Source organism: Hevea brasiliensis, chromosome 11, assembly GCF_030052815.1.
Source record: "Hevea brasiliensis isolate MT/VB/25A 57/8 chromosome 11, ASM3005281v1, whole genome shotgun sequence".
Taxonomy (NCBI): Eukaryota; Viridiplantae; Streptophyta; class Magnoliopsida; order Malpighiales; family Euphorbiaceae; genus Hevea; species Hevea brasiliensis.
In genome coordinates this window covers 77,837,363-77,864,257 of record NC_079503.1, presented here as the reverse complement: position 1 = coordinate 77,864,257, position 26,895 = coordinate 77,837,363, and the positions used below count along the sequence as shown (strand labels likewise).

At 29.0% G+C, this 26,895-nt stretch overlaps 1 protein-coding gene and 2 pseudogenes across 1 annotated transcript; 2 read left to right on the top strand and 1 right to left on the bottom strand.

The window, feature by feature from the left end:
- The first annotated feature begins 307 nt into the window (after positions 1 to 307).
- On the top strand, positions 308 to 8,818 carry LOC110666782 (protein DOG1-like 4; annotated as a pseudogene).
- Positions 8,819 to 17,753: 8,935 nt separating this feature from the next.
- LOC110652662 (protein DOG1-like 4) lies at positions 17,754 to 19,782 on the top strand (annotated as a pseudogene).
- Positions 19,783 to 21,174: 1,392 nt separating this feature from the next.
- On the bottom strand, positions 21,175 to 26,195 carry LOC110654595 (protein MALE DISCOVERER 1-like). Its single transcript, XM_058129367.1, has 5 exons — positions 26,102 to 26,195; positions 22,334 to 22,491; positions 22,063 to 22,254; positions 21,308 to 21,538; positions 21,175 to 21,201 (listed from the first exon to the last, which is right to left on the bottom strand). The coding sequence occupies exons 1-5, from the start codon at positions 26,193 to 26,195 to the stop codon at positions 21,175 to 21,177; spliced, it is 702 nt and encodes a 233-aa protein (XP_057985350.1).
- Between the last annotated feature and the right edge of the window lie 700 nt (positions 26,196 to 26,895).

Genomic DNA, 26,895 nt, shown 5'->3' with positions numbered 1-26,895 from the left:
ACATAAGAAACATAAAACACCAAGTGGTGGGGTGCATGATTGACTCATCAACATGGTCAAAGCCAAACCTATATCCATCATACTCATGTCCTTCTCCGAGAGAGGCTTTTCATATTTGCAAAGCGTCACTCATCCTTTGACACTCACCACTAACTCATTGCTGCACATAAGCCAAGCACAAGCATACCGTTTCTTATATATAAAAACATATCACTCTACTCATCTCTCTCTATCTCCCACCTAGTCCTAGCTAGCTAGTTATCCCTTTTCTTTCTCCATCTCTTTGCATAAACTAAAGGGGAAAGATATGAAAACTAAAGTTGAAGAGAGGTTCTCTGAGTTTTTTGAGAAGTGGATGTGTCAACTCCATGAGTATCTACAACACCTGTGAAGGGCGTCTGAGGATTATCGAGCTAAAACTGGGTGTGAGCGTGAGCAAGATATAACACCCTAGGCAAATCCCACATCGACAAAACACGGGAGAGATGCTGGGTTTATATTTGATGGTTTGTAACCCCTAGTAACACGTTTTAAAACCGTGAGGGTTTCGGCCCAGAGCGGACAATATCACTAGTGGGTCAGGCCATTATATTTGTGGTATTAGAATGGCCCGGCCCACTAGTGATATTGTCCACTCTGAACCGAAGCCCTTACGGTTTTAAAACACATTACTAGGGGTTACGAACCACAAACTTATAAACCCAGCATCTCTCCCGTGTTTTGTCGATGTGGGATTTGCCTAGCATGTTACAATTCACCCCCCTTATGGGACTCAGCGTCCTCGCTGAGGTTTGCCCTGCCATCATTCAAGGTTGCACGCGAAGCGGCTCTGATACCACAAATGTAATGGCCCGGCCCACTAGTGATATTGTCCGCTCTGGACCGAAGCCCTCACGGTTTTAAAACGCATCACTAGGGGTTACGAACCACCAACTTATAAACCCAGCATCTCTCCCGTGTTTTGTCGATGTGGGATTTGCCTAGGGTGTTACACAAGAGCTACAAGCTTTAGTGTCCAAAGTCACACAACATTACAAAGACTACTACACTATAAAATGGGCCTTAGCCCATGAAGATGTGCTTGCTTTCTTTTGTCCAATTTGGATTTCCCCTTTAGAAAATTCGTATTCTTGGGTTACTGGGTGGAAACCTTTAGCAGTGCTTAAACTGGTTAACTCAATAAGGATAAATTGTATTCTCAGTTCGAGTCTAGTTGAATTGACACAAGAACAGATGAGAAATATTGAGGCTTTGACGATGAAAATAAGGTTAGAAGAGGAGAGGGGGGAGAGGGAAATGGAGAGGCAACATGTGACGCCCCTTACCCGTCTACAGTGTAGCTGAGTAAAGCGTGCCACATTCGGTGCCGTAGCACCTATCTTATCTTGTTCTATCCATTATTAATTTTATACTTCATAGAAAACCTATAGTAAATTTTTTTTTTAATCATAAATTATTTATGTGAAAACTCGAGCAGAGCCTCCTTTGTTCTATTTGCATCTGGCGGGTTTCAATATTTACCTGTTAAAAACAAGTTCATATCTATCTCATATTTCCATATGTCATATCATTCACAACTTTTCATGTAATTTCAAGAAAATAACATAACTCATTCATATGAAAATTTATATACAAAATCTCACAGCTTTATTTACAATCCAAAATATAATTGCAATTTATTTACAATGTTCAAAATGATTTACACTGTATCTAATTATGCACAATAAACCAAAATACAAAATCTAATAACATGGGCCCTACTAAAATAAATACTGCAGAGGTGACGAGCAGACACTGTCAGATCTGGTCAATCTCTGTCAGGGCACTATTGCTGCGGCTGCTGTTATGGCTATGTCTGGTCTCCAGTACCTACGTGATGGAAAACCAATGTGCTAAGTGAATTGCTTAGTGGTGCATAACTTTAAAGAAAAATAACTGAATAATTAAAAATGATAATTCTATGTAAATTTCATAAATAAATTCTAAGTCTTTACAGATTTATTTAACTTTGGGATCAATTTATTTATCAGGATCTTATCTGTGTATTTATTTCATTTTCAGTCTTTTTAAAATCATATCAGTGCCCAAGTAACTTATAACAGACTATAAAGGCTGGATACACAGGAGTATACTGGTTAGACAACCATATGTCTACCCTGTATACAATTGTCATGTCAGGCACAAGGCTAGCGAGCAGGCTTTTAAAGCTAGAAATGAAATTAGACTCAATGGCCAATGGGCTGACATATAGCCTGTAGAACAATCATATCAGATATATTTTGTCGATCAATGATTATTCATGTAAGCAGTACTGCTATCTGTAGTACCTAATTAGTATACTAATCGTTCCAAACAATATACATAAGCCTAGGTTTACTTTGGGCAATTAAGCATTACCAACTACTTATTAGAAATTTCATGTTAAGTTGTAGTGGGAAAGTGGGTCTCACATACCTATTTCATGTAATTTAGTGTTTAGCAACATATTAGGGTTAAAACCCTACTATAAATTTATTGTCTTATGAACCTTTCTTTAGGTTTAGTTTTAATGTCTTAATTTTACCTATCAATTTGATTAATTTGTGGCCACTGTTTGGCCATACTTCCTTCATGGAAGTTGTTCCTCCATGTCTTATCTTTGTTTTCCTTTTTGAATCATATCATTTGGATTTTTATAACTCAAGTTATGGTCAAATAACCATAACTAGTTTATTTCCTAATTCTGGATCCTTAGCTAGTTAGATTTTAGAGTTACAATTTACCAATTTAATTGAACATGTTGTAGTCACTTTTAGGCTTAGTGTTCTTCATATAATTTGTTTTCCTATGTCATATGGTTACTTAGAATTTTTTATTGCAATTTTTCAAGTCTTGTAGAACTACTTATAGCCAAATAACTGGACTAGACTCGTGTATCCTATGCCAATAAGATTCCAGGTCAGGTCAGTGGCTTTGACTCAACTTTAGGATTCTTACATTTATAATTTGAGGAATGTGTCTAAAACAAGGTTGGAGGTCTATCCCTTATGTTTATAGAAAATATGGCTCATCCAAATTGGAGTTTTCTAGTGGGAGATATGACTAAAAGACCATTCTGGGGTCAAGTGGTCACTTAGGCAATTTCTAGAATTTGCATACTAATTTGACCTAGCCAATTGACCTAGTTCTCTTGATTTCTGGGTTTTGGTCAAAATACCAATATTTTAGATTGATGTCTTGTGGAAACTTTTCCATTGATTTCATTGCATTTGGATTTTTGTAGACCAAGTTATGGCCTTTTTGCCAAAACTGGTCAAGTAAGCCTATGTCTAGCAATTTCTGGGCAATATGGTTCTAGACAGTTTTGTGACCTAATTTTGGCCAACAATTTGGTTTGGTTAGAGACATTTCTGGGCTCTGTGTCCTTGTATTCCTATGTATAAGCTGTCCAATGGTACAAAATTCAGGTCATTTGGACCTATCTAGAGGGAGTTATGGCCAATTGAATGTGTACTGTTCATTTGGTCATTTTTCTGGGTTCATTATATGGTCATTTGGATTGGGACAAAATTTAGGTCATTTTATAAATAGAATTTAGGCATAGTTTCTTCATGAAAAATGGAGCATTTTAGGTTTAGTTTCACCTCCAATTGGCCTCATACCAATTGGAGCAACACAAATTCAGTTATGGCTCAAAACATTCATTGGATTACAAAGTCTTAAACCTGCATAGAAAAGTACACTTTCAAATTTCATTTCCTCCAACTCCTAAACTACAAATTGATATTCATGGCACTTCTAAACATCATCCATTCAACTCAACAAAGTTAAATTCTAGCAATTACATAAAGTATCCAATAGTTAGGTCAAAAACCTAACTCCAATTTGTCAATCACAACATACACATGCAATCAAATTTTTAACACATATAACTTCATCTACTTATCCATCAACATCACTAAACACCATTTACATGCATGAATTTATCAAACTCGCATAATTTCCAAGGCTGCCGAAATGAGGGTTCTAAAGTTTCTTATCATTTGCTTTCAATTTCATGTTATACTTACTCATTCAACCTCAATTCAAGATTTAACAAAGAAAGGAAAAGAAAACATGCACTAACCTTTAATGACAACTTCTCAACCTTGTAAAAACTTCAAGATTTCTCTTTTCCTTTGCTGCTTAAAGCTTCCTTAAGGTGTGGGGATGAATTTTAATGAAGGAACTTGTGAATATTATAGAGAGTATGGAAGGGATTTAAAGCATGGAAGTGAGAAATCTATGGAGGAAGAAAGGGAAAGGGTTTCTGTAACACCCCCATTTGTATAGCTTGGTATATTTCACTGTTCCAGTACAATTAAGGGATTTAGAACCACCCTTAAGACAACTAGATAAGCTATAAACACAAATAATTAGTAATTGCCAATTAGTTAAGTATGAATAAGAAAAACAGAACATAAGAAGTTAAACGAGCCGAGAGTCACAGCGATGGTGACCTTCTCGGGAAGGACTGTGAAATCATTTTAAACTCAAATTTTGAACCGTAAAATGTGACGCTGAGGTCCTTAGGACCATTACGAACACAATGGAAAAGAGAGAATCACGAAAAAGAATTTTTAAGTCAGTCAAATAATTAGGTTAGGGAGCCAGAAGAAATATTAAATTATTTTCAAACCGGGTTGAACCGGCGAGGGGCAATTTGGTCAATTGACCCCGAGAGCTGACTCCTGACCTAACTGTCAAATAAAATCGGAGAAAAGAAAATTTCAAAATCGAGAATTAAATTAAAGAACTAATAGAAAAATAAATAGAAAAAAAAAAAGAAAATGAAAAAGTTAAAAAGTTGATGACATCATGTATGACATCATGCATGATGCCATAAAAATAATAATTAATATATTTAATTAATTAGATTTTTTATCTTTCTAAAGACATAAAAACAAAAGAAAAGAAAAAAAAAAAAAAGATAAAAGGTCTTCTTCAAGCCGCCCTCACTCTCCCTCTCATCTCCATTAAAATACCTCCATTGAAGCTTGTATCCAAGCTTTGAAATCCTTACTAAACTTCAACTTCTCCCATAATTGCTTCATAAAAACTTGTCTTAGTCACTTGAGAAGGAGATTGGTCATCAAAGAAAGAAGAAAAAAGGAAAGCTTAAAGACACCTAACAAGGTTAGTGATTTAATATGCAAAATTAGTTTATTTGTTGTATTTTTAGCTTGATTAACTTATAAATAAACTTAAAATGAAAAAAAATTTGTTGAGGGGCCAAACTGAAATTTGGCCAGCATGAAGGGGAGGGTGATTTGCATGGTTTGATTTATTTGAATGGGTATATGAACTTTAATTAGTTGTATGGTTATGATTAAAGACTTTGAAAGTAGCCAAATGCAAGAGTTTGTGAATTAGGGTTTTGGACATTAGGGTTTAGAGACCAAAAATGTGAGAAACTTGTAAATGATGTTTTGGACCTAGTTTGAATTGAGAAATGGTCATTTGTGACCAAATGAAGTGTGTAGGAATGGTTGGAGTTAAGGCCAAATTCAGATTGAGTGTGGTCATGCTGCTGGCAGCATGACCAAGTCAACTTTGAAGGACCAAAAATAAAAAATTACAAGTCCAATTGGTATGAGACCAATTGGGAATGAAAATAGACACTAAATGACATAATTTTCATTTAGGAAGCATGCCCAAAAAGTGACCAAAACCTAGTGAACAAATTGACCAAACTTGAAAAATCACAGTCTGCCTCTGTACAAACTGACCAAATGAACAATATTTGTTCATTTGGTCATAACTTGAGCTAGGCAGGTCAAAATGACCTGGAATTTTACTAGTGGTTAGTGAGATATAGACCTAAAACTTTCATGAAGAACACAAACCCAAATTATGCCATTAACCAAGTCATTTGGCCACCCCAAGTTGGTGACCTAAAACTGCCAGAACCAAAATTACCCAGAAAATCTGGGTTGAGTCCAATCCGGCAACCATGGTTCAAATGGCTATAACTTGAGCTACAAAACTTCAATTGGAGTGATTCAAAAAGAAGCATAAACTTAAGACAATAGGGAACATTTTCTGTGCAGAAAGTTTTGTCAAATTCCAACAGAAAAGTGACCAATGGAACAGTGCAACCTTAGACACCAAAACTGAAAATTTATCAAATTTGCCTAAAAGACTTAGAATTTGAATAAACAACCAAAACTAACAAATTTAGTGACCAAAATGTGGTATGTGGGTGAAGTTGGAATTCCCATACCTATTAAGCTTTAAAAAGTCAACAATTTGACTTGAATAGTATAGTGAATAGTAATCCCGAAACACAAAATTTCAAGAACATCGAGTTTAGCACGTTAGAGCTAGGTAAAAGTGAAGTTAAATTTATTTTTGGATTTATGCTAAGTTATGGTACTGAAACACTGTAAAATTGTGTGTTTCAGTTGAAAAGAATACCGGAAAAGAACCCGAGGAACCGAGTCAAGACCAAGAAGCGACTCGCTTGAGGTTTGTGCACAACATCACTATGCTTTAAAATTCATTGATAAAGTGAATGAAATATGTATTTTACTTTTGCTTTGAATTGTGAAAGTTTATTTGTGATATTATTTATGAAGTTTTAATTTAAATTGTTGAAAGTTATTGTGTATATTTGAAATGACAATGTTTAGCAAATTGTTAAGATAAGTTTTGAAACCACAGTGTCATGACCATATATTTGAACACCTCACTAGCATGACTAGTGGGTGTAATTAGTTTCGAATTTTGATTCCTTCTCTGGAGAAGTGTTGAGGTGTGCTAGTAGAAGAGGATGTGAATGGATATCCATATATTTGAGCTAGCTAGCCTTGTGATGTGATTTCTCTTTAGCCTCTGGCTATTGAGATTCTATTTATTTCGAATGGCATGATCTAGCTGTGGGTTTTATGAAATGTGATTTGATACTTCAAAATGAAATTGTTTGGGATTAAAATCTCATAATGCATGATTTGTATTTAATTCTCATGTTCAGTTAAATTTTTGAATAAATGTGATTTAAGTTCTGCATAAAGATTATTTTAGTATGTTATGAACCACTGAGTCCTAGTACTCAGCGATAGCTTTTATTGCTGTCGCAGATATAGAGACTAAAGGAGCAGCAGACTGAGCTACTGAGGATTGAGGATTTATCAGCTTGAAGTTATCGGGTATAATTTATACCCTGCCTGTAAATATTTATTTTGATGTATGTATTGCACATAAATGTATGGACATATAAATCGGTCTTGAGCAGTTTGTACAAAGTTTGTATAAAGTTGTAATAAAATTTAGTTTGAATTTTCATACTGTAGATTTTGGTATGATGTGTATATATAGATTGTTGTCTTTAATGAATGGAAATGTTTTATTTTAATTTGAATGAGATTGATAGATATTATTTTACTGATGATTGAATTTTGGAAATTGAGAAATGTTGACTGTTGAATTTTGAGATTTGAGAAATTGTTGAGATTGATTATGAAATTGAAGTAATGGTTGAGAAAATTTTTGGAAATGCTTTTTTTCAGGTATTTGAAGAACTGTTTTCTCAAAATACAGACAGAACTCTGGTAAAATTTTTATAAAATTTGCGGAGAAATAAAATGGATAAAAAAAAATATTAACTAGTTTTAATGTTAATTAAATGTTCTAATTACCTATTAGAAAATGCTCACCACTTAACAGAAATAAGAAAATTGTTTTAAAATCCCTTGTAGGGTACTTAATGAGTTATCGGTAGGTGAAGTGTGGTAGTTCATTAGGTATTCTACGGGATCATGTTATGCCTTACAGAGGGGTAAGGTGTGACAGTTTCGGCCATGGGAGATGAGATGAGGAAGATGATGTTTAGTGGATGCATTTTTGTTACCTTGTGCCTATTTATATCCCACTAAGATTTGTTTATTAATTATAATAATTAAAGTTTTAATAATTCTAATAATACCTCTTATGTTTCCTTTAATTACATTACATATAGTTTCATGTTTTCATGGGATTTTCAAAATTTTAATATTACTCATTTTAATTGACATTTAGGTCAAAAGTCGACTCTAGGTACCAAATGACCAAAATGCCCCTCTTCGGGTTATAGTCAAACTTTTTCGGTAATACCGACTGAGTTCCTGACCCGACGGTTCCTTTAATTTTTATACTGTTTATTTCATTTTTTTTATTTTCATCTATACCGATTAACTAAATTTTCTTTGACATTTATAATGTCATTTGTACCTCAGTAAACTTTTAATTAAGTCCCAGAAATTATTTCCTAGGGTTCCTCGTGGAGTGCAGGTCGTTAGCATCTCTGTGATGACTTTCAATCTGATCACCCATCGCTGTGGTTCCAACTCCTTTAACCTAGTTACATTTCATTTCTTCTATTTTCTCTTAATTTTTCTTAATCTTTATTTCATCCATTTATATCTCATCATTCTAGTTTAAGTGTAGCTCCAGACATTCTGGCTGTCTAAATAGACATTAGTTGTTAGAACAGTAGAACGTACAGACTACCTACAGTGAGGGCGTTACACAACAAGTGATTATAGCAAACAGGAAGATAGCGGAGTTGGTAAGGTTGGTGGTTCGAGTGAAGAATGGGGAGGAAGTGAGGCAAGTGGAGGGATTGGTGCAGGTGGCACTGAAAGGAGTAATGGCAGGACTATAGAGGGTGATGAAAGCGACAGACTATGTAAGGCTTAGGACTTTGAAGGGAGTTTTAGATGTTTTGAGCCTACTACAATGCGTGGAGTTCTTAGCTGGGATTGGCATGCTTCAAATTCTGCTAAGACAATGGGGAAAGAAAACGGTTTGCACCATTAATTAGAAACTTCCAGTTGTAGGGTTAAATAGATTTTCACTTTTAGACTTGTTTTCTTTTTTTTTTTTTATTTGGTTTTATCTTAATTAATGTGCATGTACTATTAAGTGGTTTGAATTTAACTTTTTTTTTCATACTTATTATAAAAACTCATAATTTAATTTTTTTTATATAATGTTTTATTAATTTTATATTATATAATATTATCATTATATTACAAATATTATATTTAATTAATTATATAAATAAAAATATTTATTAATTTAAAATTATTTTTTATTTGATCGTATTTTAAAAAAATTATGTGTTATAATATTAATATAATAAAAAAAATAATAATAAGTTTTTAAAATATAAATAGGTGAAAATATTTAAAAATTAAAATAAATTAATAATAAATATAAATTGGTCCATGAATTTAATTCATTTAAATTCTATTATTTTATTCTTTTAAGAAAAGTTTGATTTGCATGTATTTTGCTTTAATTTTTGGTAATTTAAAATGATATTAACTTGCATAATAAAATTGTATGCCTAAATTAATGTGAAAGGGAATTACTTATAAAATTAGAAAATAAACTAATTTTTAAAATAATTTTTTATTAGTTTAGTGCATTATTATTACAAAATTTTCATTTTTATTATACTGATATTTTGAAATTTTATATTGTTATATTATTTAATACAAAAAATTTAAAATCTATTTAATATATTTGTAGATTATATTATATATATTATAAGCACATTGTTAACATATAAATTTAATCATGCATATTCTAATTAAAATTGAATTATATATATATATATATATATATATAGAGAGAGAGAGAGAGAGAGAGAGAGAGAGAGAGAGAGAGAGAGAGGTCTACTTCTAAATTAAAAATTATAGCAAAATTTCAGTAAAATAATTTTTAAAAAATAAAATTTAAAAGGAAAAAAATAAATTTATATTATTAATATTTATAATAATAATTTTATTGGTTTAAAAAGTTTATCCCTCATTCGTACCTGTATTTATATTCTAGTGCATAGTCTATTATTATAAATGCATTGTATTTATTACTTATTTAAGTTTTCATTATATTAAAATTATATTATATTTCTAAAAACATCATAAAAAATATTTTTGTAAAATTAATTTTAGTTTTAATTATTTCTTCATTTGTTATTTAGTATAATTGGGCATAATATTATTCTTGATTCAATTATTAATAGAAAATTAGAATTATATTAACATAATAAAATAAATTTAGTCCAATACGGTTTGGTTTATATAATATATTTTTTTATTTCAATTCTTATCAATTCTTCTTTTCATTCAAAAGAATAAGGATTATGCACAATATTATTTTTAACACAAAAAGAAATAAAAATAGAAAAATATCAATATTGTAATAATATAAATATAAATCTAATTAATTAATTAATATATTATTAAAATTATCTTTTATTTATTATTAATGCAAGAGATAATATTTTATATAGGTGGTATAATGCTAGCTCTACAATAATAATTTTTAAGAAATCATACTTGTAATAATATAAATATGCATTTGAATAAATTAATTAGATTTAAATTTAATTATCTTTAATTTTTTTGTTAGTATTGATCTTCAACTAAAATTTAAAAAAAAAATTCCTTTTATGTTCTTCATTTAACAAATTTTAAAATTATTAATAATCTTCTAATGATTTCTATTATTTTTGTTTTCATTTTTGTAAACTATAGTCATTAAATATTTAATTTTAATTAATATTAATGTATTGTTTTATTGAAATAAAAATATACTTGTAATAATAAAGATATACATAATGAATAAATTAATTTGGTTTAAATTTAATTATTTTTAATTTTTTTGCTAGTATTAGTCTTCAATTAAGATTAAATAATTTTTTTAAGTTGGTCATTTAACAAATTTTAAAATTAATAATAATGTTTGGATGATTTATATTATTTTTATTTTCATTGTTAAAAATTATAGTCATTAATATATAATTTTAATTAATATTCATAACTTTACAAATATTAATATATTGTTTTACTAAAAAAATTTTAGATGGAAATTAATTAAAAAATAATATGTAACTAATAAATATTTTAAATATATATAATAAATAATTAATTGTTCATAAAAATTAAAAAATTAGATACTAATAAACTATTTTACTTAATATTGTAATACAATCAAATTATATTTTTTATTTTTTATTTATTAATTTTTTTATTTTAGGTAATTAATTCTTGTAAAATTTTATATTTTATTGAAGTTAATTATAAATAGAATTAAGAATTTTAAATTTTTATTAACCTTAAAATTAAGAATTTTAAATTTATACAAACTTTAAAATTAATTTAAATAATAAAAATATAATTATAATTAATTTTAAGAATAAATGGTAATTTGAGTAAAGCCAATCTTCCCCCTCCTCCTTCGTATATACATAAGAATAAATTAATTAGGTTTAAATTTAATTGTCTTTAATATTTTTTTATTAGTATTGAAAATAATTAAAATTAAATAAAATTCCTTTTAAGTAGTTTTATTAATAAATTTTAAAACTAATAATAATCTTTAGATGATTTATATTATTTTTATTGTTTTTATAAATTATAGTCATAAAAATATTTAATTTTAATTAATATTTATAATTTTATAAATATTAATATATTATTTATTGAAATAAAAAAATCTTATATGAAAATTAACTTATAAAAATAATATGCAACTAATAAAATATCTTGAAATATATATATATATATATATATATATATATATATATATATATATATATATATATATATATATATAACAAATAACTAATTATAAATATAAATTTGAAAATTAGATACTAATAAACTATTTTACTTAATATTGTAACACGATCAAATTATATTTTTTATTTATTAATTTCTTATTTTATTAATTACTTCATGTAAAATTTTATATTTAATTAAAATTAAATATAAATAGGACTAATAATTTTAAATTTATATTAATTCTAAAATTAAGAATTTTAAATTTATATAAACTTTAAAATTAATTTAAATAATAAAAATATAATTGTAATTAATGTTATGAATGAAAGGAAACTCAGGCAAAACTAAGCTAATATTTTTCCTCCTTTATATATTTATATATAATATAGATATATTAATATAAATTAATTGCATTTTTTTTATTTTTCACTTATTAAATTCGTACTTTAATTAATTACTTCTTATAATATTTTATATTTAATTGAAGTTAATTATAAGTATTATTAAGAATTTTAAATTTATATGATTTCTAAAGTTAATAATTTCTAATTTATATAAATATTAAAATTAATTTAAATAATAAAATATAATTGCAATTAATTCGAGGAATAAATGGCATTTTTGGCAAAACTAATATTCTCCCTTCCCACATTTGTATATAATATAAACTATGTGAAAATATAAATAAACCTTTTTTTAGATGGAAATAAAAATTTAAATCTTAAACTTTAATTAAAAAATCAGTTATATCTCTATTCTTATTATGGTAAAATAATAATTTGAAAATATTATTAAGCAAATGAAAAAGAAAGAAGATTTTTTAATGTTTAAATTATAGAATAAAATTATTTAAATTTATTGATAAAATTAATTGAAATTGTTAAAATTGAAAACAATTGGATAAATCGATTAAAATCACCAAAATTAAAATTATTGAAATAATTTCAATTTAATATATATATATATATATATATATATAATGTTATTGCAATGAAATCATTAATTTTCTATGAGAATGTCAAAGTAAAGATAATTTCTTATGGCTATTTTTTTTAATTTTTTAATTTAAATCAATTATTCTAATTAAAATTTGTTTATGAAATTCAATATTTTTTTCAAATATTATTATGAATTGGTGTTAGAATAATTATTGTTATTAAAAATTTATATTGCAATGTTACTAAAAAAAAAACTTTATAATATATTTTTAGTATTTGTCAATGTGATAATCTAAATTTTTCTTATTTGAGTTACTAAAATATTTTATTTTTTATTTTTAAATTAGCTTGATTAATAATATATAGATTTTGACAAAATAGAATTGAAAATTTTTAGATATAAATTATTTTTAACCATCTCTACTTTTTAGTCAAATTGAATAATTATTTAATAAAAATCATGAAAATTAAAATAGAATTTATCACCTATATAACATTATTTTTATTAATCAAATATATAATTAAAAAATCAAAAAATTCATTTACATAGAAAGATTAGTGATATGTTCAAATAATTGATTGGGATTTGTTAAAGAAAGAGTTATTTTCACTCTCTCTAACTTTTTGATAAAATTTTTATTACATTGAATTATTTTATCTTCAATATTTATATGACTCTTTTTTAAAATTATTTTATTAATTTTTTATAATATAAATTTATAGGAAGTAATAATTATGGACCATCAAAATCACAAATTTTATATTGTAAATATCCAACTAACTCAAAATCACAAATTTTATATTGTAAATATCTAACTAGCTTATCACATATAAATGATATGTTCATTTTATTCACCTATATATTAGAAGAAACTAATTATTTTGTCAAATAAATTAATTGATAAGATATTGGAGAAAATTCATTATTATCTAATATATTTGTAATATATATAAAAGTGAGAAGGGGAATAATTGGATTATCAAAAATATCTTTAATTTTTAAAATTATTTATATTTATATTTTTTATTATCTAAAAAATGTATTTTAAGTAAAATAAAAATTAACTATTATTAGTTTTAAAATTCTTATTGTATTAGGTCTCAAAATTAACTATCATAATTTTTATTAAAAATAATTAAAAAAACTAAAATAGAAGGGATGTTACTATTGAAGGCTACCTAAACCATTCAGAGATTTGAAGAGGCTAATTTTCAGGTATTTTTTCTCACTTTATTATTTTTTGCATATTCATTTTTGTGTAATTTTTTGAACTTGTTTATATAATTTAATTTATTTGATAGATATTTTTAGAATCACTGAGACTAATTCTGGTAAGATTTTGTATTCTTCTATCATGTTTATAGTATTTTATTTATATTAATTTAATTGATTAATTTAATATTTCTTATTAATTTTATTTTCTTATAATTTTTTGAACTAACATTAATTAAAAATAAAATATCATGATGGTAATTTAATATTATGACAATAAAAAATTAAATTTAACTAGATATTAAAAATAATTAAATTATGATAATATAATATTATATAAAAAATTTAAATTACAAATATGTAAAATGAATACAAATAACATACAATGCATGTTTTAAAAAAATAGTTATTTTAAAATTTTAAAAGACAAATTATATTTTTTTAATTATTTTTTCACTTTCATTAATAAAAAAATATATATTTTAACAGCGACACTATATTATAGATAGATTTAAAATTGAGCAAATAATTTTAATAAATTAAAAATAAAGATATTTTATTATAATTTTGTCAAACTTCGAATCAAATTATAATTTATGCTAAAATTTTATTGAAATGAATCCATTTTATACTCTATATTGGCCGACCGAAGCACAATTGAAAATGAGTTTCAATTTATGAAAATTTATTTTTAATTTTATTATTTTAAATCATGATATATATATATAATTTATAAAAAAATACTTTGCACATGAATTACAAAATTTATAACTCATAATTAATTTTGTCTTTATAAATAAATGAAATCTAATCATAATAAATTTAAATTATTATGTAGATAAATTAGACTTTATTTTAATATATTCAATGATAATTCTAAAAAGATAATTTTATAAAAAAATAAAATAATAGTAAAAATACTCATAATTAATTACTTATTTAAAATTTTTTTAGTTAAAAAATTTGTTCACCTTATAACATACTTATTTTTCAAATAATTTTCATTTAATTTATTATTAATTATAATACTAACAATTATATTTCAAAGATTTGTAAACATTTATGATTTATAAAAAAAAAATAATCTCAAGTAATAAAAGCCATGCTCTTTATTTTAAAATTTCATTAAAAATAGTTGTAAAATATTATCATAATTTTGAAATAATCTTAAATTCTACAATTGTTCATATATATAACATGAATAAGAAAATCCAATCGCAAACATATTTAAAATCAATTAAATAAATTAAATAACTAAAAAAGAGAAGAAAAACTCCAAATAAATAATTTGTATAATATGTAATATTTTTTTAAACCATTTAATAAGAAAGAAATTTTGAAAAAAAAATTAAAAAACCCAGGTTTTAATATTATTTAGTGAATCTCTTAAAATATAATACGCCTTTATTATTTATAATTATCTTTCAAAAAATTTAAATTTTTTATCTAAAATATAAATATGTTCAATTTATTTAATTTATTATGTAATTATAAAAAATATTAAAGAATTTAATAATATTTAAATTATACTATAAAAATTAGAATTACATTAAAATTCCATTAAAAGTGTAAAACAGTTTGAAATAAATATTTTGCATGAGTAACATGTAATTTTTTTTTTCAAATCATTTAATTGGTGGACATATTGATAAATCTATTCATACAAAGTGCATTTTTATTATTTTTATTATTTTTAAATCTTGTAAATTTTATTTTTTAAAAAATAATTTTAACATTTAAACCACAGTATTAAACATGTATTAAATTATTATAGTCAATGCTCAATTTATTTGTTAATAGAATTAAATTTTAAAATTAAATTATTATTAAATATATATATATATATAATTAATAGATAAATTTTACTATATCTCAAAGATTTAATTATACATTATCCTAAAATAAATAAAAATAATATAATGAATAGATTTGGAGAGACATAGGTGGCAAAGAATGGGCTAATTAGCAGGTGATATGTATATATGTAGGTATCTATCTTAGCTCTTCCTTCCACGCAGGAGCTGGTGAACAAGTCTAGTTGAATCTTAATATAAATAGGCATTATAATTTTGTCTTAAAAAAAAGTGTTACAAATTTAATAAAATTTTATGATTTAATTAATTATAATTATTTTATGTTAGATTATTAGAACTTTTAAATGTGTAGGTTTTTTTTTTAGTAAGTAGTAAAATCTAAATATGTCAAGCGAAAGGTGTAAGTTGAATAGTACTTGATATCACACTCTTTTAAATTCAAATGAAAATATCTCCATCTACATAATTAAATATTCATATTGTATCATAATCAAAATTTTTTTGCTTTTTCAGAAAATCATTTGCCAAAACACAGCAACTCAAATTACAATATCAAAAAGCTAAATTTTAGATTTTTGGCATGAAGTCTGAGAGAGACTTGACTTACAATACAAAAGAAAAAGAGAGTGAGACAAAACTTAATATTTCAAGTTCAACTCACCAAAGTAGAGAAAGTCTTAGAGTTGCTTGATCAGGTGAGATAGCAATCACTTCCCTCAACTTGGAAGTGATATCCTTGATTGTTGGTCTTTACCTTGGATTTGGTTGTATGCACTCTTGGATAATCTCGCATATGAGGTCAAGCTCATTGTTTTTGAAAGACTTGAGGGTTAGGTCAATCAAGTAACTGATACTACGTTTGTCATTCAAATATTTAGCAGCCTGCAAGTTTATAGTTAAATTATATGCTTGTCAGCCAGCCATGCATGCAGCTAGAACACAAATATTATTTAGCCATAAAGTAATTCTCAGAGATATGAGAGTATAGGACTTCATAAAAGATTTACCAATTTTTTGAGGGACTCTCATTCTTTTGAGTATTGGAGCCTTCCAGAAATGATTTCTAGCAATAGAATCCCAAAACAATAGACATTTGCCTCTACATTAGACAAAGGTGCCAATGTAGAATGCGCTGACTCATTGTCACCTGAGCTCTTTAACTTGGAGGAATCTTGTGGCAAGAAAGAGATCACATCAATCTGAGTGGGACCATAGATACGGTGAGAAGGTACGTTAATGAAACAAAATAGAATGAAGCCAACCCATGAAGGAGATTACCTTAGCTGCATAGTCATTAGTTAGAAAGATATTATGTGAATTCAAGTTAGAATGTGCCACTAGTGGATTTAAATCATGGTGCATGTATTGTAAGCAATAAACAATGCCTGTGATAATCCTCATCCTTGCACTCCAGTCAAGATGTTCCATTTATTTAACTGAAGATACATAATAAATGTTTCAGCCTCTAAATTACCACAGGAGAAATCTATCAAAATTTCCATTGTTAAATTAATATACAGAGAGTATTACCATCCGGATGCTCAAAGAGGGTTCCATTAGGAGTGTATTCAAATACCATCATCCTATTGAAAGATTCATCATCCTCACAGTAGCCAATGAGATTGACAAAGTTCTTATGGTTAACTCGAGATAACATGTAATTTTTTTTTTCAAATCATTTAATTGGTGGACATATTGACAAATCTATTCATATAAAGTGCATTTTTATTATTTTTATTATTTTTAAATTTTATAAATTTTATTTTTAAAAAAATAATTTTAACATTCAACCACAGTATTAAACAAGTACTAAATTATTAGAGTCAATGGTCAATTTATTTGTTAATAGAATTAAATTTTAAAAGTAAATTATTATTAAAAATATATAAAAAAAATTAATATATAAATTTTACTATATCTCAAAGATTTAATTATACATTGTCCTAAAATAAATAAAAATAATATAATGAATAGATTTGGAGAGACACAGGTGGCAAAGAATGGGCTAACTAGCAGGTGATATATATATATATATATATATATATATATATATCTTAGCTCCTCCTCCCACCCAGGCGCTGGTGAATAGGTCTAGTTTAATCTCAATATAAATAGGCATTACAATTTTGTCTTAAAAAAAATATTACAAATTTAATAAAATTTTATGATTTAATTAATTATAATTAATTTATGTTAGCTTAAACAAAGGGGGAAAGATATGAAAACTAAAGTTGAAGAGAGGTTCTCTGAGTTTTTTGAGAAGTGGATGTGTCAACTCAATGAGCATCTGCAATAACTGCCGAGGGCGTCTAGGGATTATCGAGCTAAAACTAGGTGTGAGTGTGAGCAAGAGCTACAAGCTTTAGTGTCTAAAGTCATACAACATTACAAAGACTACTACACTATAAAATGGGCTTTGGCCTATGAAGATGTGCTTGCTTTCTTTTGTCCAACTTGGATTTCCCCTTTAAAGAATGCGTATTCTTGGGTTACTGGGTTGAAACCATCAGCAGTGTTTAAACTGGTTAACTCAATAAGGACAAATGGTGTTCCTAGTACGAGTCTGGTTGAATTGACACAAGAACAGATGAGAAAGATTGAGGCTTTTAGGGTGAAAATAATGTTAAAAGAGGAGAAGGTGGAGAGGGAAATGGAGAGGCAACAAGTGATTGTAGCAGACAGGAAGATGGCGGAGTTGGTAAGGTTGGTGATTCAAGTGAAGAATGGGGAGGAAGTGAGGCAGGTGGAGGGAATGGTGTAGGTGGCACTGAAAGGAGTAATGGCAGGACTAGAGAAGGTGATGAAAGCGGTAGACTGTGTAAGGCTTAGGACTTTGAAGGGAGTTTTAGATGTTTTGAGCCCACTACAATGTGTGGAGTTCTTGGCTGGAATTGGCATGCTTCAAATTCTGCTAAGACAATGGGGAAAGAAAAGGGTTTGCACCATTAATTAGAAACTTCCAATTGTAGGGTTTTAGGGGTTTTGATTTTCACTTTTAGACTTATTTTCCTTTGTCTTAATTTGGTTTTATCTGAATTAATGTGCATGTACTATTCAGTGGTTTTAATTAACTTTTTTTTTATATTTATTATAAAAAATCATAATTTAATTTTTTTTATATAATGTTTTATTAATTTTATATTATATAAATTTATCATTATATTACAAATATTATATTTAATTATTTAAATTAAAATATTAATTTTAATGTCATTTTAATTAATTATATAAATAAAAATATTTATTAATTTAAAATTATTTTTATTTGATTGTATTTTTAAAAAATTATGTGTGTTATAATATTAATATAATAACAAAATAATAATAAGTTTCTAAAATATAAATAGGTGAAAATATTTAAAAATTAAAATAAATTAATAATAAATATAAACTAGTCCATGAATTTAATTCATTTAAATTCTATTATTTTATTTTTTAAAGAAGAGGAGAAGGTGGAGAGGGAAATGGAGAGGCAACAAGTGATTGTAGCTAGGGGTGTGCAGTTTTCAGTTTAAACCGAAAAACCGAACCGAACCGATTAATTCGGTTCAATCGGTTCCGTTTTAAAATTTAATCGGTTCGGTTTGGTTTATAATTTTGATAATTTCGGATTAATCGGTTCGGTTCGGTTATTTTCATAAAAAAATCAAAAAAACCGAACCGAACCGAAATTATTAATATATATAGGAAATAAAAAAAATCGAACCAAATTGAATCGAACCGAATCGAACCGAACCGAAATCAAAGAAAACCGAACCGAACCTTAAGATTTTTGAGTTTTGATTTCTAATTTTTTTTGTTTTTATGTTTTTATTATTTAGATTTAATGTTAAAAATATGAAATTTTATAAATTTCGGTTTGATCGGTTTAAAACCGAACCGAACCGATATTTATCGGTTCGATTCGGTTCGGTTTTTAAAATTTTTTATTTTTTATTTTCGGTTTTATTGGTTTGGTTCGGTTCGGAACCGAACTGACCATTTGCACACCCCTAATTGTAGCAGACAAGAAGATGGCGGAGTTGGTAAGGTTGGTGGTTCGAGTGAAGAATGGGGAGGAAGTGAGGCAGGTGGAGGGACTGGTGCAGGTGGCACTGAAAGGAGTAATGGCAGGACTAAAGAAGGTGATGAAAGCGGTAGACTGTCTAAGGCTTAGGACTTTGAAGGGAGTTTTGGATGTTTTGAGCCCACTACAATGTGTGGAGTTCTTGATTGGGATTGGCATGCTTCAAATCCTGCTAAGATAATGGGGAAAGAAAAGGGTTTGCACTATTAATTAGAAACTTCCAGTTGTAGGGTTTTAGGGGTTTTGATTTTCACTTTTAGACTTGTTTTCCTTTGTCTTAATTTGGTTTTATCTGAATTGATGTGCATGTACTATTCAGTGGTTTTACTTTAACTTTTTTTTTTATACTTATTATAAAAAATAATAATTTTACTTTTTTATATAATGTTTTATTAATTTTATATTATATAATATCATCGTTATATTACAAATATTATATTTAATTATTTAAATTAAAATTTTAATTTTAATGTCATTTTAATTAATTATATAAATAAAAATATTTATTAATTTAAAATTATTTTTTATTTGATCATATTTTAAAAAAAATTATGTGTGTTGTAATATTAATATAATAAAAAAAGAATAATAAGTTTCTAAAATATAAATAGGTGAAAATATTTAAAAATTAAATTAAAATAATAATAAATATAAATTAGTCCATGAATTTAATTCATTTAAATTCTATTATTTATTTTTTAAGAAAAGTTTGATTTGCATATATTTTACTTAAATTTTTTGTAATTTAAAATGATATTAACTTGCATAATAAAATTGTATGCCTAAATTAATGTGAAAGGGAATTACTTATAAAATTAGAAAATAAAATAATTTTTAAAATAATTTTTTATTAGTTTAGTGCATTATTATTATTATAAAATTTTCATTTTTATTATATTGATATTTTGAAATTTTATATTGTCATATTATTTAATACAAAAAATTTAATATCTATTTAATATATTAATTATTTAATATATTTATAGATTATATTATATATGTTATAAATATATTATTAATTAATATATAAATTTAATCATGTATATTCTAATTAAAACTGAATATTATATATATATATATATATATATATATATATATAGAGAGAGAGAGAGAGAGAGAGAGAGAGAGAGAGAGAGAGAGAGAGAGAGAGAGAGAGAGGTCTACTTCAAAATTAAAAATTATAACAAAATTTCTGTAAAATAAATTTTAAAAAATAAATATACATACACACACACACACACACACGTAGGTATCTATCTTAGCTCCTCCTTCCACCCAGGAGCTAGTGAACAGGTCTAGTTTAATTTTAATATAAATAGGCATTACAATTTTGTCTTAAAAAAGTGTTACAAATTTAATAAAATTTATGATTTAATTAATTATAATTAATTTATGTTATATTATTAGTGTGGTAAGGTAAAAAAAAAAAAAAACTTTTAAGTGGGTAGTTTTTTTTTTTTTTAGTAAGTAGTCAAATCTAAATCTATCAAGCGAAAGGTGCAAGTTGAATAGTACTTGATATCACACTCTTTTAAATTCAAATGAAAATATCTCCATCTACATAATTAAATATTCATATTGTATTGTAATCAAAATTTTCCTGCTTTTTCAGAAAATCATTTGCCAAAACACAGTAACTCCAATTACAATATCAAAAAGCTAAATTTTAAATTTTTGGCATGAAGTCTGAGAGAGACTTGACTTACAATACAAAGAAGAAGAGAGTGAGACAGAACTAAAGTAGCCTCGACGGATAATATTTTAAGTTCAGCCCACCAAAGCAGAGAATGTCTTGGAGTTGCTTGATCAAGTGAGATAGCAATCACTTCCCTCAACTTGGAAGTGATATCCTTCATTGTTGGTCTTTGCTTTGGATCTGGTTGTATGCACTCTTGGATAATCTCGCATATGAGGTCAAGCTCATTGTTTTTGAAAGACTTGAGGGAGGACAGATAATGTTTTAAGTTCAGCCCACCAAAATAGAGAATTTCTTAGAGTTGCTTAATCAGGTGAGATAGTAATCACTTCCCTCAACTTGGAAGTGATATCCTTCATTGTTGGTCTTTGCCTTGTATCTGGTTGTATGCACTCTTGGATAATCTCGCAAATGAGGTCAAGCTCATTGTTTTTGAAAGACTTGAGGGTTGGGTCAATCAGGTAACCGATACTATGTTTGCCATTCAAATATATATAGACCATCAATAAAATCTAAAGTCTAATTCCAAACTAGTTAAGAGTCAGTTGTATATATTCTTTTTAGTTTTTCACCATTCTGCTCAGCTTTATTAAACAAAAGTTCCGTCTCAATATATATATATATACATATAAACCACCAATTTGCTAGTGTGCCACTTAATTAATTATTGTCAGCCAGCCATACATGCAGCTAGAACACAAATGTTATTTAGCTATAAAGCAATTCGTAGAGATATAAGAGTATAGGATTTCATAAAAGATTTACCAATTTTTCAAGGGACCCTTGTTCTTCCAAGTATTGGAGCTTTCCAGAAATGATTTCTAGCAACAGAATCCCAAAACAATAGACATTTTTCTCTACATCAGCCAAAGGTGGCAATGTAGAATGCACAAACTCATTGTCACTTGAGCTCTTCGACTTGGAGGAATCTTGTGGCAAGAAAGAGATCTCAGCCATCTGAGAGGGATCATAGATACGATGAGAAGGTACATTAAAGAAACAAAATAGAATGAAGCCAACCCATGAAGGAGATTACCGTAGTTGCATAGTCATCTGTTAGAAAGATATTATGTGAATTCAAGTTAGAATGTGCCACTGGTGGATTTAAATCATGGTGCATGTATTGTAAGCAATAAGCAATGGCCATGATAATCTTCATCCTTGCACTCCAGTCAAGATGTTCCATTTCTTTAACTGAAGACATAGAATAAATGTTTCAGCCTCTAAATTAGCACAGAAGAAATCTATTGAAGTTTCCATCATTAAATTAATATTCAAATACCATTATCCTATTGAAAGGTTCATCAACCTCACAGTAGCCAATGAGATTGACAATGTTCTTATGGTTAACCCGAGATAACTGTAATTTTTTTTTCAAATCATTTAATTGGTGGACATATTGATAAATCTATTCATACAAAGTGCATTTTAATTATTTTTAAATTTTAGAAATTTTATTTTTAAAAAAATAATTTTAACATTTCAACCATAGTATTAAATGGGTACTAAATTATTAGAGTTAATGGTCAATTTATTTGTTAATAGAATTAAATTTTAAAATTAAATTATTATTAAAAATATATATAAAAAATTAATATATAAATTTTACTATATCTCAAAGATTTAATTATACATTGTCCTAAAATAAATAAAAATAATATATTGAATAGATTTGGAGAGACATAGGTGATAAAGAATGGGCTAATTAGCAGGTGATATATATATATATATATAGACACACACACACACACACACACACGTAGGTATCTATCTTAACTCCTTCCACGCAGGAGCTGGTGAACAGGTCTAGTTTATAGTTAAATTATATGCTTATCAGCCAGCCATGCATGCAGCTAGAATACAAATGTTACTTAGCCATAAAGCAATTTCCAGAGATATGAGAGTATAGGATTTCATAAAATTATTTTTAGATGTTAATCAGTTTCTAAACTACCTATTTTGGACCTTTTTCAATGGACCATTGATCTAGAAAAAGATTATTTGATCGGTGAATCACGAGAGACCTTGTTTGGATCAAACACATGGGTCAAGTTCCCAAAATATATATTATGCTTACCTGAGCACATTCTTGGATTTTCCTTTTTAATTTCATTCAATTTATCATGCTTTGAGTAGAAAACCAAGCATCATATTTAGTGGGAGCTAAATGCATTCATTTTACAAAACTTCAATTGAGCACCCACTTTCTAGTTTTGCTGGTGGTGTTGCAATGCCTTGAGGCACAGTCTCTCTCTCTATATGCATACTTTTTTTTTCTCCTAAACTCTTTTTGCACATAACCCAGAAATTTCCTATATTGAACGTAACATTTTAGATTTTAAAGCTTTTATGTATGCTGGAGTTATCGATTGGAAAAAACAAAAAATTGGCTATTGTTAATTTTAGGGGATTTTTGTGAGTTAGAGTTGTTATTCATTGGTCTTCATAACCATAACCATTTTTGGAAATACATAAATTAATAATTACTCAAATAATAAATTCTTTGATTGAAGCAACTGCAAGCAACAAGAAATGATCAAACTCAAATCAATAAAATCAAAAGCTTAAAGCAAGTTGTTGGCTTGTAGCTATTGAAACATGTCAGCAAAAGAATCAAATTTCATGGAGTTGTATATTACCTCTGAGGAGGGTTAAGTTGATGGAGATAGCGAAGGAAGAGGAAGATATCTGGGTTCCACATTGAACTCAACATAGTTTATTTTACTGACAAATTTTCCAACATAAGAAACATAAAACATCAGGTGGTGGGGTGCATGATTGACTCATCAACATGGTCAAAGCAAAACCTAAGTCCATCAATTCATGTCCCTCTCTAGGAGAGGGTTTCCATATTTGCAAAGCGTCACTCGTCCCTTGACACTCACCACTAACTCATTGCTGCACTTAAGCCAAGCACAAGCATACCTTTTCTTATTTATAAAAACATATCACTCTATTCATCTCTCTCTATCTCCCACCTAGTCGTAGCTAGCTAGCTGTCCCTCTTCTTTCTCCATCTCTTTGCATAAACGAAAGGGGAAAATATGGAAACTAAAGTTGAAGAGAGGTTCTCTGAGTTTTTTGAGAAATGAATGTGTCAACTCGATGTGTATCAGCAACACCTGTGAAGGGCGTCTGAGGATTATCGAGCTAAAACTGGGTGTCGATACCATATTTTGGCCGATCCTCGAAATCAATGGACTTTGAAATCGATCCCCAACACCAAGTCTTCATGTCATTCAATTCATTTCCGATCTCTCTTCATAGGGATCAAACCAACACCAAGTCTCCTTGCCAGTCAATCACATTTCCAATCTCTCTTTATAGGGATCAAACCAATATCAAGTCTCCATATTGTTCAAATCCTTACCGATCTCTCAAACCAATTATTAAGTCTCCTGGCCAGTCAATCACATTTCCGATCTCTTGTCAAATGAAATCAAACCAACATTAGGTCTTCGTGCCATCCAGTCTTATTTCCGATCTCCCTTTTATAAATATTGTGGATAATTGTTTAATAAAGTTAAAGTTTTAATCCGGCTTAATGCTGCTTCCATCTTAAGTGTTCAAATCAGGTTTCCAATTTTAATAATCTTAAGTTCTGTTTGGTGTTTGTTCTCGGCCGATCTCATGCTTACAATATTTTTCCGACCTCTCATACATAGATTAATAACTGCTTTCAAGTTTGGTGTTCTAATATGTTCAAACTATCAGGCGCTTGTACAACTTAGATACTTTCCGATCTCATCAAGTCATTGAACAAAAGAGAGAACTTCATTTCATTTCAAAGTAAAAATACAAGTCATTCGGCTGGAGGATCACCCCCAACCTGTTCTACATTTTGCTCACCCTCTCTATCTACTTCGGCCTCCTCTTTGCTCTCCTCTTCATCTTGGGGAGCCAGGTCCACCATCCAGGAAAAGTCCTCTTCAGGATAACGCTTCTTGAGCTCTACCAAAAGATCCCTATGGGCGTTCACATAAGCACCGAACTCCCTCGTCACTGCCTCTTCTTCTTTCGCCCTAAGTTCTTCAGTGAGGCGAGCGACATCAGCAGCTCGGAGAGCCCGAGCTTCTTCAAGATTATGAGCCTGCTCGGCTAATTTATCCTCATAGAATTTCATTCACCCCTCAATTTCAGCTATATATTCCCTGGCGGATGAAAGTTGGGCTCAGGCGGAGGCTGCTTCCTGACCCACCTTCTGGATCTCCTGCCTCAAATGATGAGCCTTTTCCCTGATGATGTGCTGGTTCACTAAGTTCTCCATGCTCAAGCTCATCGTCTGGGCTAGGAGATCATCAATGTTGCCCTGGTTCAGCCTGTGCCGATCCTCTTAGAGGCATATGGAAGCTCCCAGAACCTTTGCCAAACCCGGATTCTTCCGAACAAATCGATTCTTCTCCAGGGAGTGAATCATGACCTGAGCACCATGGGAGAGGGTCCTCAAAGTAGGTTGGGAAGGACCCCCTTCCGCACTTGAAGCAACTGGTGGAGGTGGTGGTGGCTCTTCTTGTCGAGGAGGAGACCGAACCACTTCTATCTCAGGGACCGGTTGTCCCGAGGGTTGGGAGGAGCCTCCCGGCGCTTCTCCTGGATCATGCCTTGGCGTCTGTGAGGCCTCGGCGCACTTCATTTTTCGCACTTTCCTAGAGACCTCTCTCTTCCTCTTTCGGCTCTCTTTGGAAGCCTCACCGCTCGCCATACCTGCACAAAGAAAAAGTCAGTGAGTTCGCTAAGGCCTAGAGATCAGAGATATAGAAAGTACTGAGCCCGAGGTCAGAGAGCTGAAGCTCGCGTTCTTCACCTGTAACCAGCCGCATCATCCAATGATGCAGTTTGGCCATCACGGCATCTAAATAGGAGAACTTCTGATTAGCCGCCTGATCCTTTAGCTCCATTACCATTGCGCCCTCTTCCCTACTCAGGGCGATGTGCTTCGGAAGTGATGGGCCCAGATGCAGCCAGCTACATGGGAAACCCTCAAAACCATTCGGAATCTTGCTCCTCAGAATAAAGAAGCGATTCTTCCAATTCTTTAGTGAGGAAGGCAGATCGGTGAAGAGCCCGCAATGCGGTTTTGCCTGAAAGAACCAGTACTCATCGTCCTTTCGACGAGTTAGCCTATGTAGCTCAGCGAACACCTTCGCTGTAGGACTGAGTCCCTTAGCTCGGCAGAGGCCTCTGAAGACTACCAGGATCCGCCATGAGTTCGGATGTACTTGGGCTATACATACTTAGTGGAATTTCAGAACTTCCTTGAAGAAGTCATTAAGAGGGAACCGCAGCCCGGCTTTTAATTGCTCTTCGTATATCATGATCATATCATTTTCTTCGAAGAAATGATCGGCTCGGAGATTGCCATGGCATCTGATAAGCTCGTATGAGTCGGTCCGAAGGTTGTATTCTTGGATAATCGTCTGCAGATCGGTTTCTTGAAGGATTGACGGCAGCTCATCCACGGGAAGGCTTTCTCTCCCTGAGGAATGCGTTCGTATTGAGGGTGTCGCTTGACCACGGGCTGAAACAGAGGTCGTAGGAGGTTCAGATCGCCTACTTGGTCCGACCACTTCAACTTCATCTGACAACCACGAGACATGA

Bases quoted from the DNA above. Each gene is read 5' to 3' on its own strand.
- LOC110654595 (XM_058129367.1), bottom strand. From the start codon at position 26,195: ATGGAGCTAAAGGATCAGGCGGCTAATCAGAAGTTCTCCTATTTAGAT. The intron at 22,492-26,101 runs GTGAAGAACGCG...CTATGTCTTCAG, and splicing joins GATGATGCGGCTGGTTACAG to TTAAAGAAATGGAACATCTT. The intron at 21,539-22,062 runs GTAAATCTTTTA...TCCTCCCTCAAG, and splicing joins AAGGGTCCCTTGAAAAATTG to TCTTTCAAAAACAATGAGCT.